Source organism: Elephantulus edwardii, unplaced genomic scaffold, assembly GCF_000299155.1.
Source record: "Elephantulus edwardii isolate Elephantulus edwardi_28Jun2011 unplaced genomic scaffold, EleEdw1.0 scaffold00102, whole genome shotgun sequence".
NCBI lineage: Eukaryota > Metazoa > Chordata > Mammalia > Macroscelidea > Macroscelididae > Elephantulus > Elephantulus edwardii.
This window is the reverse complement of record NW_006399852.1, coordinates 709851-721554: the sequence shown is the minus strand read 5'-3', so window position 1 is coordinate 721554 and position 11704 is coordinate 709851. Positions and strand designations below refer to the sequence as shown.

At 48.5% G+C, this 11704-nt stretch overlaps 1 protein-coding gene across 1 annotated transcript in view; it reads right to left on the bottom strand.

Annotated features, from left to right (window-relative positions):
* Positions 1 to 10392: 10392 nt before the first annotated feature.
* ZC3H12D (zinc finger CCCH-type containing 12D) overlaps positions 10393 to 11704 on the bottom strand; it is a 38205-nt gene continuing 36893 nt past the window's right edge. Inside the window, exon 5 of the mRNA XM_006891676.1 lies at positions 10393 to 11222. Coding sequence (XP_006891738.1) covers positions 10393 to 11222 — 830 coding nt within the window. The remainder of the gene's footprint in view (positions 11223 to 11704) is intronic.

Below are 11704 nucleotides of genomic sequence, written 5' to 3'. Positions count from 1 at the left end.
CACGTCTTGGAGCGGAAGCCAGGGGGGAACCTTCTTGGCCTCTGCAGCTCCTAAATCACTCTGGATAAACAAGCAGAGGGAAGCCTCCCCCGGGCCCAGGCAAGGCTTGGCCAATGAGTCAAAGGTCAAGCAAGCCATAAATCAAGTGTATTTGCACCAAACACATCATGAGGAGTTATTTTGAAAATGACTTGGCCCACAAAATTCCCTGGAACTGAATCAACTCAAAGAGTAAAACCAAAGAGCAGGGAGCGTGGTCTGTCCATCTTCCTGTCTCTTCCAGGATAGGCGGCTGGGAGGACCCGGAGCCCGAACAGCCACAAGGCAGGGCTGAGCCTTTCACTTGCAGTAACATCGTCCCCAGTGTTAGGGACCCGCGGGAGGCCTGAAGGTGAGGGGTCTTGGGCAAAGAGTCACTGCAGCAGGCAGGCCGGAGCTCTTGAAAGGGGCCTCTCAGACATCTTAACCTCTCCTGGAACCAGAGCTCAAAGCTCACCTGTGAACAGAAGTCAGGCCAATGCCTCAGGGACCTGCCCTAGGAGCTCAGATGAAATACACATGAGGAGGACTGCAGGGCTCAGCACTGGGTGTGGCGGGGGGGGGGGGGGGCAGGGGCAACTTTTCACTCTTGGCCTCTTGAATCTTTCATATTAAATGTATATTTTATTTTGTTTTTTCAGTATTGATGCCTTTGAGCTTTGGTGCTGGAAAAGAGTATTGAATATACCATGGTCTGCTAGAACAAACAAGTTCTTCCTGAAAGGTGAAGCTCGGATGCTCCTTGGAGGCAAGGATTCTGAAGCCTTGTCTGACCTTGTCTGAAGCCTTGTCTTGCAAGGTGGGATCAGTCCTTGGAGAGGGACATCATGCTTGGGAGGGTGTAGGGACAGCGCAGGAGGGGAAGACCCTCAATGAGACGGATTGATTCTGTCACTGGGGTAATGGGAATAGGCATGTTGGAGACAATAAGATTGGCACAGGATAGAGCAGGTTCTGGGGCTGTTATACATAGGGTCGCTATGAGCCGCAAGCAACTTGACAGCACATAACAACATTGCTGTTCACGCAGAGCCAACTCAGGGCTGGCCCTCTGGAGAGTTTTCAAAGCTGTAAATCGCCCCTCCCCCAAGTCTTCTTTGCAATATACCTCTTATTCTGGGCTCCTGTCTTACATATAATAGCGAATCATATATTCCTTCTTAACAGTTCTTTCCTACATCTGTCCCAGTGCAATGTTTGTAGTCTACTGCCAACATTTTGAGAAAGCACAAGACTGCTTTCCATCGTGGTTGGACCATTTCACGTTCCCACTGGAGGTAAATAAGAGTTGTTATCGCTCCACAGCCTCGCCAGCACTTGTTGTTTGCTGCCCTGTTGAACTTGCTACTGTTGCTGGGGTGAGATGATATCTTAGAGTCGTTTTGATTCCTTCTTCTTTTGATGTTTCCTGGATCATTCAATATTCTGCTCATGGCTTCCTTAAGTAATTACCACTTGAGGCTTGAACTTGTTCTTCAGTTCCTTCAGCTTAAGAAATGCCTGGCAAGTTCATTTCTTTTGACTTTCTAACTCCAGTTCTTTGCACGTTTCATTATAATACTTTGCTTTATCTTTCTGAGATGCCCTTTGAAATCTTTTCAGCTCCTTAACTTCCTGATTTCTCCCCTTTGCTATGGCTTCTCTGTGCCCCAGTGCAATATTCAGAGTCTCTTCTGACATCTATGTCCATTTTCCCCCCTCTTCTGTCTTTGTAATGACCTTTTGTATTCTTCATAGAGGATATTTTTTTCTATCCTGCCATAGTTCATCTGGTCTTTGTGATTAGTGTTCAAGGTCTCAAACTGGTTTCTGAGATGACTTTTACATTCAGGTGGGAGAGACTCAAGGTCAAATTTTGGCTCTTTTGGATTTGTTTTCATTTTCTTCAGCTTCAGGATGAACTTGCACTGAGCAGTTGGTGGCCTGTTCCACCATCAGCACTTGGCCTAGTTCTCACAGCAGATATTGAGCTTCTCCAGTGATTCTTTCCACTGATGTAATTAATCAGTCTGATTCCTGTGTAGACCATCAGGTGTGGTCCATGTGTATAGTCACCATTTGTGCTTCTTTTAGATGAGAACAGGTGCATTCAGGGTGGTATGGCCATAGATGATTTGTGTTTCTTTTAAAAGACATTTGCAACTAACAAATCATTGATTGTATAGAATTCTATCATTCTATCTCCAGCCTCATTTCTGTCACCAAGTTCCTATTTTCCAACTACTGATCCTTCTTCCTGTCCTCAACTTTTGCATTCCAGTCAGCCGTTATTATTAATGCATCTTGGTTGCATGTTTGATTGAATTCCAACTGGAAAAGGTAATAAAAATCTCCTAGTTTTTTCTCTTGGGCTCTGGTTGTTAGTACATATATTTGAATAATAGTGGTATTAACAGGCCTTCTTTGTATGCATTTGAATATTATCCTGTCGCTCACAACATTGTTTTTCAGGATGTATCTAGAAATGGTCTTTTGAACTATGAAGGAAGCCTCATATTTCTCGCCTTCTCATTTCTGGTATAGTAGATCATGTGATTATTTGATTCCAAATATCCCATGCCAGTCCATCTCATTTTACCAATGCCTAGAATGTCAATATATCTGTTTTCCATTTCTTCTTTAACAAGGTCCAATTTTCCTACATTCATATATTTCACATTCAAAACTAACAAATTCCATCTAAATCAACATCAAGAAAACAAAAAGTCTTAGCATGAGACCAAGAGGCAACATCATGATAGATGGAGAAAAAAATTGAGACTGTCCAGGACTTCATCCGACTATTGATCTACGATCAACATCCTTGGTACCAGCAGTCAGGAGATCAGGAGATGTAGTTTATTGGGAAAACCTGTAGTCAGAAATTTCTTAAAATTAGAAGCAATGATATTAGTTTGAGGGCTAAAGTCCACCTGATTCAAACCAGGATATTTTCAGTCACTTGCTATGCATCTGAGAGCTGGACAATGAATAAGGATGACAGAAGAGTTATGATAAGCTGTGATGAGTACTGAATATCCCAAGCACTGCCAAAGGCACAAGCAGCTTTGTCTCAGAAGGTGCAGCCAGAGTACTCCTAGAAGGCAACGATGATGAAGCTTCATCTCACATCCTTTGGGCATGTTGCTAGGAGAGGTTATTCCTTGACGAGGGACATCACGCTTGGAAAGGTGGAGAGTGAAGGAGGGGACTCTCAGCCAGGTGGACTGACACAGTGGCTGCAGCAATGGGCTTAAGTGTGTCAGAGATTGTAAGGATGGCACAGGATAGGACAGGGTTCCGATCTGTTGTTTGTAGTATGACTATGAATGACTAAACAGTGCCTAACAACAACTTCATTTAATAGAGCTCTTGTGGCCCAATGGTAGGGAGTTATGCTGCCATCCAAAGGAACATGGTTCGAAGCCACTAGCTGTTCCTTGGGAGAAAGACAGGTAATATTCTCTTGTATGACATTGCCACTGAAAATCCACTGAAGGGTCAGCTATGAGTCAGTCAACTCCATAGACATAACAACAAAAGCTTCATATACCGAATTCCTTCCTTCATGATCTTCAACCAATATTTCTCTCTAGCATCACAGCCAGGTCATCAATCGTTATTACCAAATACATCTGCCATTCGTAGGCACAGGGGGCTGCACTTTCCTGCCCCCCAGAAAGTAAGATGCTGCCATATAATACGTTTTGGCCAATGACATGCTCGCTGTGATGACATCTGGGTGGCAGTTTGAGGGCCTGTACACAACTGAGAATGTCTTTTCCCTGCCCCTGAACCTGTCTCAGTCCCTGGGGACTGTGCTGGACATGACCCCACCCAGCAGCAGTGGACCTGCAGCACTTTAATCAGAACCCAGCCCTGGGATTGAAGCTGCTGGGATTCAGGGCTGTTTCATTTAAGGAGCAAACCCTCCCCTATCCATGCCTGACTGTTCTCCAGACTGACAGATTGGGTTGTGATAGTCTTAGGCCACTATGAATGTCGGGCCCCGCTGGGGAGATCCATGCCAGCACAGATGAAGAGTTAAACAATGAACAAAGCCAAGCCAAGTGGCACCATGGAGCCATTTGAAATGTTCAGGCATTTGAGTGGAGCAGTGAGACCAGCTGAGAAGTGTTTTATCAGTACTGGAGTAGCCTAGGTAGACCTGATGGAGATGGAAGTGAGATGAGGGAGGCCTTGAAGTTTGAAGGAATTTGGGGGGATTGGAGTTTGGAACAAAGAGAGCCAGAAAAGTGAAAACAAAGGGGTTGTGAGCAGACAGTAGGATAGATTTCAGAAGGCCTATGAGAGGGTCACGTGGAATGACACAGGGCTTTGCCGAAGGAGACGGCCTCCCAGAGACTGAAGGAGCCAGGTGGGGTGAAATCATGCCCATGATGTGTGAACCTTCCCGGTCCCATGTTCCCAGCTTCCTTTGAAAGGAAATCTCTACCTATCTCATCAGGAATAGCATCAGTGCAGCCCAAATTCTGAGGTTCAGTATGGCTTTTTCATGTTGTTGTTGTTCGTAATTACCCTGGAGGGGGCTCTAAGTTATTATGAAGACCTCATGTGCCAGAGGACAAAATGTTGCCATCTTCACAATCTTTGATCTGCCTTATAACTCCATGGTCATGGCTTTTGTGTTAAGATCTCTCATTGAGGGCTCCCTCATTTGCACTGACCCTCTGCTTTGCCAACCAGGATGTGCTTTTCTGGGGCCTGATCTTCCAAAGATGCATTTCTAATTATAAAGTTTTTGTTGACTGTTTTGTGCTCACAAGACCATTCTCCCTAATCTTAGTCTAGAAGCTCCACTGAAACACCCTGGTCTGTCCACCCTGGAGGACCCTGCTGGGATTTGAAACACCAGCAGTATGGCCTCTAGCCTCACCGCAGTATGCAGTCCACCACCAAATGACACACCGACATACTGACGGTGGTATTTGATGACCCGAGTGCTATTTGGAATCTTAACTTCAGATTAAGTCAAACCCCGGGTTCTCCAACCCACCATACGCAATTACTTCAGCAACGGGAGCCATCATCCATTTCAACTTCAAGAGCTCGAATCTGAGTCCTGACACTGAGCCCATTCTCTTTCCAGTAATTCACCGGCGTCTTTCCGATGTCTAAGGAGCCTTGGTGGTGCAGTGAGTTACATATTGGGTTGTTAATAGAAAGGTTGGGTTCAAATCCACCAATTGCTCTGCAGGGGATTCTCCTTCCCATAAAGAATTTGAGAAATTTTGTGAGTTGGAATCAAGTCAGTGATGATGGATTTGGGTTTCGTTTGCTGTGTCTGGGTATTGGATGTCTTTCCTCCATGAGGAAAATTACTAACAGCCAATGGGATTCCAATAGTGTCCGGGGCTCTAGAGGATAATGAGTTGCCAGTGAGATGAAGGGACAAGGTCATCATTTGACATTGAAGATCCTCCCCCATCACAGGCATTTTTGGTGACGTTCCACTCAAATGTTTTCCTAACAGAATGATCACAGCACCTCTCCCTCCACGGGACTGGAGTGGAGCATGGACAAAGGCAGGTCCAGCGTCCCAGCACTGTCCCGAGCTGTGACCAGGCTAGGGGTCATGTGTTGTGTCTGCTTGAACACTGTCCCTTCTTTTTAAAAACGTGTTCACGCCACCCCCAAACCTTCCAGTTTGCAGAGACATGTTCTGTGTGTGGAGAACATTCTCCAGTCTGTTAGTAACTCTCTGCAGGGCCACCTGCATAGGTGTGAGGTCTGTCCTCTCCCCCCTGGACCCAATCATAACAGACTAGAGAGCCTGATTTCATGCCGTACTGGCACCATCTAGAAATCTGTATTCCTCTTTGAACCAGGGGCCTCACCAATTAGATAGCTGATTCTGATTCCACACTCCCCCTCCTGTTATGATTTCAACTCATTTCTCCACTTTCCAGAATCCTCTCTCACTCTCATCCTGGGGCTTCCCCATTCTTTCATGTCCCCCCAGCTACTCCCTGACACTCTTCCCGCTGCTACGTGGGCTTCACTCCAAGAGGGAGGCAGCCCCACAGCCTCCATCCATGCTGGGTGATGCTGTGGTCACAGCTGTCTCCTTGCTTTTGTCTGGCTTCCATGCAGACTCAAGAAGGTGGGAGCCATTATAACTGGAATAATGCCAACACAGATGACTCCCCTTAACTCGGTGCTCCTCTTCTAGGAAACGATAGTAGCTTAGTGGTAAGGAGTTTGTTCCTTATTAACCCAAAGGCACACAGATTGAATCCACACACTGCTACACTGGAGAAAAATGGGCAATTCCTCCCACACAATTCACTGTCTCTAAAAACCTGCTGGAGGATCAACTATGAGTTGGTTCCGACTCAGTGGTACACAACAACAACATGAATTCCTGCCTAGGACACTTCTCTGTCAGAATCTTCAAATTCTGCCTCAAACCACCTTTCCTGGAAAAGGCAGGTTGTAGGCTAATACCCATCAAGTCTACTCTTCATAGTGAATTCATAGTGAATCCTGTGAGAGAGTAGAACTCTACTGGGTTTCAGTGGTTGACTTCTCAGGAGGAGATCACCAGATCTTTCTCCTGAGGGAAAACTGGGTGCATTAGAACCTTTCAGTCAACAGCCTAGAGCTTACCCGTGTGGGCCACCAAGGACTCGAGGGATTCTGTCATGTTGGTTTTAGGTGTCCTTGAATCAAGTACAAGTCATAGCAACTCTGTGAACAGCTGATTCCTGTCCTGCCCTGTGCCGTCCTCTGTCTCTGGAATACTCAAGCCCATCACTGCTCTGGGTCTAGCCGTCTAGTTCAGAGTTTTCCTCTCCTTTGTCATAACCCCCATCTTTCCAAGCTGATGTCTCTTTTCAAAGAGTAACCTCTCCTAGCAACATGCTAGAAGTATGTGAGATTAAGCTTCAGCATCTTTGCCTCCAAGGAGCACCCTGGCTGCTCTTTCTCCAAGACATTCCTGTTTGTTCTTTTGGCAACCCGTGGGATAGTTAGTACACTTCACCACGACAGCTTAAAGGCATTCATTCTTCTTCAGTCATCTTTATTCCTTGTCCAGCTCTCAGATGCACAGCAAGTGACTAAAAAGACAATGGCCTGAAGCCAGGTACACCTTAGTCATCAAACTAACATCATCACTCCTCAATAATTTGAAGAGGTCCTCGATTACAGATTTTCCTAGTACAATATTCTTCTGATCTCCTGACTGTGGGGACCAAGCGTGTCGACTATGGATCCAAGTAAGATGAAGTCACTGCGTTACAATCTTTTCTCCATCTGCCATGATGTTGCCTATAGGTCCAGTGGCGAGGATTTTTGTTTTCTTGATGTTGGGATGCAATCCACACTGAAGGCTACAGTGTTTAACCGACAGCAAGGGCTTCAAGTCCTCCTCACTTCAGCAAACAAGGCTGGGCTGTCTGGGTAAGTTCTAGCCCCTTCCTGTCACTCCAAGAGGGAAGTCACATACCAAGTAGCAACTACTGAAACCTGTCCTAACCTCAGCCTTCACACTCACAAACTTTATGGGGATAATCAACGTAGGAAATAGTCCACGCTAGAGAAACTGGAATAAAATTTGACCAAGAAAAGCCAAGTGTGAATAAAAAAAGATTTATTTCTGAAATATGAAAACAACTATGCAGTGAGGGACATCCCATTCACTTGTCCCTTCCACATTTTGTGTCACAAAGACATACAAAGGCTTTGGAAAAAACCTCCAAAGGGGATTATACTTGAAACAGGCACTTGGTTTTCGTGCTCGTTACAATCACAGTGAGTCAAATAAAGGTAGCTTTACAGCTTACTAAACCTCCAATTTGTCCTCAATGGAAGCGGTTTCAACATTGTGGAATCAGCAAAGATTCCACAGCAGGAGTCTGGCCTGACCAGAGAGATAGCAAGTGATTCACAAGAAAAGTCAAGTAGAAAAACTTCAATTGATCAAGCAAGAGCAGACCCTCTTCAGAATGGAGGTCCCCAAGCAAATAGGCAAAATTAAGAGTCAGTGGAGGGGCAAAGCTTGATGATGGGAGAGCCGGCTCAAGTCATGAGAAGAACATGGTTTATAAAAATTATTCTGGAAACAGATGGCGACAGTGACTATACCACATGGAGAATGTAATTCGTGTTAGTAAATCGTATACTTAAAAAACCAGTTAAAGCAGTTAGAAAAATCTGTTACGCCTATCTTACCACAATAAAATTCTTTAAAAAAATACTTAAAAACTCGCAGGAACACACAGAATCAGTCTATTTAGCAAGTGGGCAGTTCTACTCTGACCTATAGGGCAGCTTGGGTCAGAATTTTACTTACTGGCACAGAACGACGATAGTCACCAGGAATGCTACGTCTGAGACTGAATTTCATGGATGTGCCCCCGGACTGGATCAATATTATAGGCCCAAGATCAACTCCAAAAGCCTCCCTCTGCCCTTGCCGGACCCCAAGAGGCTTCAGTGCGGGGAGGCTGGTTGCCCACCAGGCTAGGTCCCTCACACTCTCCCCATGGCCAAGTCAACAAGGCCCCCTAACTAGCAAACAAGCTGAGGTCAAGAGAGCTGTAATTGTGACAAGGGACATGTGGACGCCACTCAGATGTGAGAGCCCCTTGAGATGGGAGGGGACTCAGCCCTGTCAGCACTGCCCTTGTTAATAGGAATAGGTGGCGGGGAAAATAGCACTGTGGGAAGTGGTATTGAACCTCTGAGAGCAAGGCTCCACTCAGCGTTCTTGCGGGCCCACTGGAGATTTCTGAGCTGACACCCCAATTCCCTAGGCCTTGGGTCAACAGGAAGGTGGGACTCACAAAGTTCTAGAGCTGGAAACTGCCCTGATGGGTGGCTAAGAAGAGGGGGTATTTAGTTCTGAAACAAGAATGGGTGTGTTTCTGTGTGCATGGTACGAATAATAGGTTTGTGTAAAGTGTGTGTGTGTGTGTGTGTGTGTGTGATATTTGTGGTACTTGTGGAGTGCTTGGTACATATGTGTGTGTGGTATGCGTCTGTATGTGTGTGATAGCTATGTACAGTCCATCTGTGGTCATGTGTATATATTTGTGTGTGATATTGGTGTGTAGTACAGAGAGTCTGTGTGTTATGTACAGGGTGTGTGGTGTGAGACATCTATGTGTGGTACTTGTGCAATGGCCGGTACGTGTGGTATCTGTGGTTAAGTATGTGATGTGTGTTGTGTGTCTGTATCTCTGTGTGTAATATTTGTGTACATGGGGGGGTATGTGTGCTGAGGGTGGTAACGCCTGCGCTATGTTCAAAGGCAGGCCCTCAGGACAAAGTGGTCAGTGAATTCCACAGACCCGCACAGCTGTGTGATTTCAGCATGACAAGGGACACCCACACAACAAAGCTGAAACATCAGTTACCTTCAAGAGGCCAGAAACTTGTCAGCATCCAGATATCCAAACTTTGCTAGACACCTGCCAGCTTATTTCAAACATTACGTGATGCAATGACTGTTTACCAGTTTGTTTCATGCTTGTTTCTTAGAGGTTTTTTCGCTTTTGACTACGACTATTTTAAAAAATCGTACATTGTTACCAAAGATAAACACACATAATAACAAAAGTTCTAGGAAATAGTCTACTTTGTGTACTAAGGGACCCTGGGGTGTGCCCACGTGTCTCCTTCCATTTGGTCCTGAGAGCTGACCCCTCGTGGGTCGCATGGCCCTCAGGAGGGCCTCAGTGAGGTGAAGGGCACAGTCCTCATTCCCACACACCCTCGGGCCACAGTGGGGCCCGGCTGTCTTCCGTCCCATAAGAAACCACTCCCCGGGAAGTGGACTCCATGTGGCAGTGCCATAAGTGGGAGTCTCCAAGCATTATGAGGATGGTGAAACAGTCCTTATTTCTAAAGAAAAGGGGGTCCTACGCGGTGGGCGGGGAGCTCTGGTTATGTCGTAGTTGTTGCCGCTAACCGAAAGGCTTCAGGACTCCAGAGGTTTGAATCCACCCACGGTGACTCTGCTAGAGGAAGGTGCACCGTCTCCTCCGGTGATTGACAGCCTCGGAAACGTGCTGGAGGGTCTCTGTGAGTTGGAATCTATCCCACTGCAGTGAATTTTTCTGTGACACAGTGGGCACCGTGGCTTGGTAATGCAGAGGTTAAAGCGCATGATTCGGATCCACCAGCTCCTCCACAGGAAAACTAAGTGGCAGTCTACGTCCCCAAGGATTTCAGCCTCAGAAACCCCGCTTGTGCCATTCTCATCCTTCCACAGCTGGACTTGGCTCACCTGCAAGGCAGGGGTTTTTTGGTTTTCGTTTACAGGGTGGGCTGGCTCAGGCTCAGGCCTGCAGCCATCAGCCCGCGAGGCAGAGACTGGGCACAGTTGCAGGGCCCTGGACGAGTTCCTCAGGGTCTCCCCAGAGGCTCCCCAGTCTGCTGGAATTTCTGGATGAGGAGGATGAGCCTGGGGACGTCTGACTGCTCTGGGAACATGGCCATCACACGGTCCACCTGCTCCGGCGGGAAGATGCTGCACAGCGCGGTGCGTGCCCGGGCTCGGGGGTCCACTGTACGCTCGGCAGCGCGGGGCACGTACCCAGAGGGTCCCCCAAAGGTGTGGTCGCCCCAGCCTGACTCTCCCCAGGCCGAGCGGCCGGCAGGGCGCTCGAACACTTGTGGGAGGCCCCATGGCTCTTCGGGGCCAGCAGGGAGCAGGTCATCCTGCAGGCGCGAGGGGCCGAGCCTACCCTGCGGACGGGGCAGTGAGTGGTCACTCGCGGAGTTCGGGAGGCTAGGCGGGGCTGACCGTGGAGCCCTGCGACCCGGGGGTCTTGCCTGTGAGGCGCCAGATGGGTGACCTTCAGTGGCCGCCCTTTCGGGACAGTGCAGCCCGGATACAAGGCCACAGCTAGGGCCCAAGGAGCGTGCCCCGAGCCGCGCCAGGTCATCACTGATGGCCAGCCGCGAGAAACGCCCCTCCAGGGCCGCAGAGTCGGGGGGCAGCGGTGCCAGCGGGAGGGTGCACATGCCGGAGGGCAGGGCCGGGCGGAGAGAGGCCACGAGGGCGTCCCCAGAATCTCCTGCCGCCGCGCACGCGTCCTGCCGCCGCTCCGCCCCGGGGGTGCCCGTGCAGGCCCGGGTTTGCGCGCGCAGCTCATCGGCCACAGCCAGCTGCGCCCGCTGAGGCCTCTCCGGGTGATAGAACTTGCACTTGATGCCGTAGGTGCATTTCTTCCCTGCAAGGAGCAAGAGAGAGGGCGCTAGTGAGAGCTCAGGCTTGGAGAGGCAGTGCGCACAGGGCAATGCCCTCACCACCTCAGTCCATGCCTTTCCACCAAAAGTCCTCTGGAACTGGGGTCCTACCTGGACGTACATGGGATGGGATTTCAACGCCCCCTCCCCAGGCTGAGATGTACACCAACCCCAGGGCCGAACAACCGAGTCTGGGAACTCCCTTTGGCCACAGACTGACTCCAAGCTTCTAGGTGCAACCCCTCTCCACGTCCACCCTGTCAGGATCCCTGTGGATAGGGCCAGCCTGGAGTGTGGAAGCAGTGGCCCTTATACCAATGCTGCCTCAGTTTCCACCTCTGACATCCTCCTATACTAACACTAAGCCTTCTCTGTACAGACAGTTCTAACACAGGCCATGAAACATTTCTCATCCAACTCGGCGAGCTTGAGTGGAAGGGGCGGGACAGGAGGAGTGGCCAGCGGG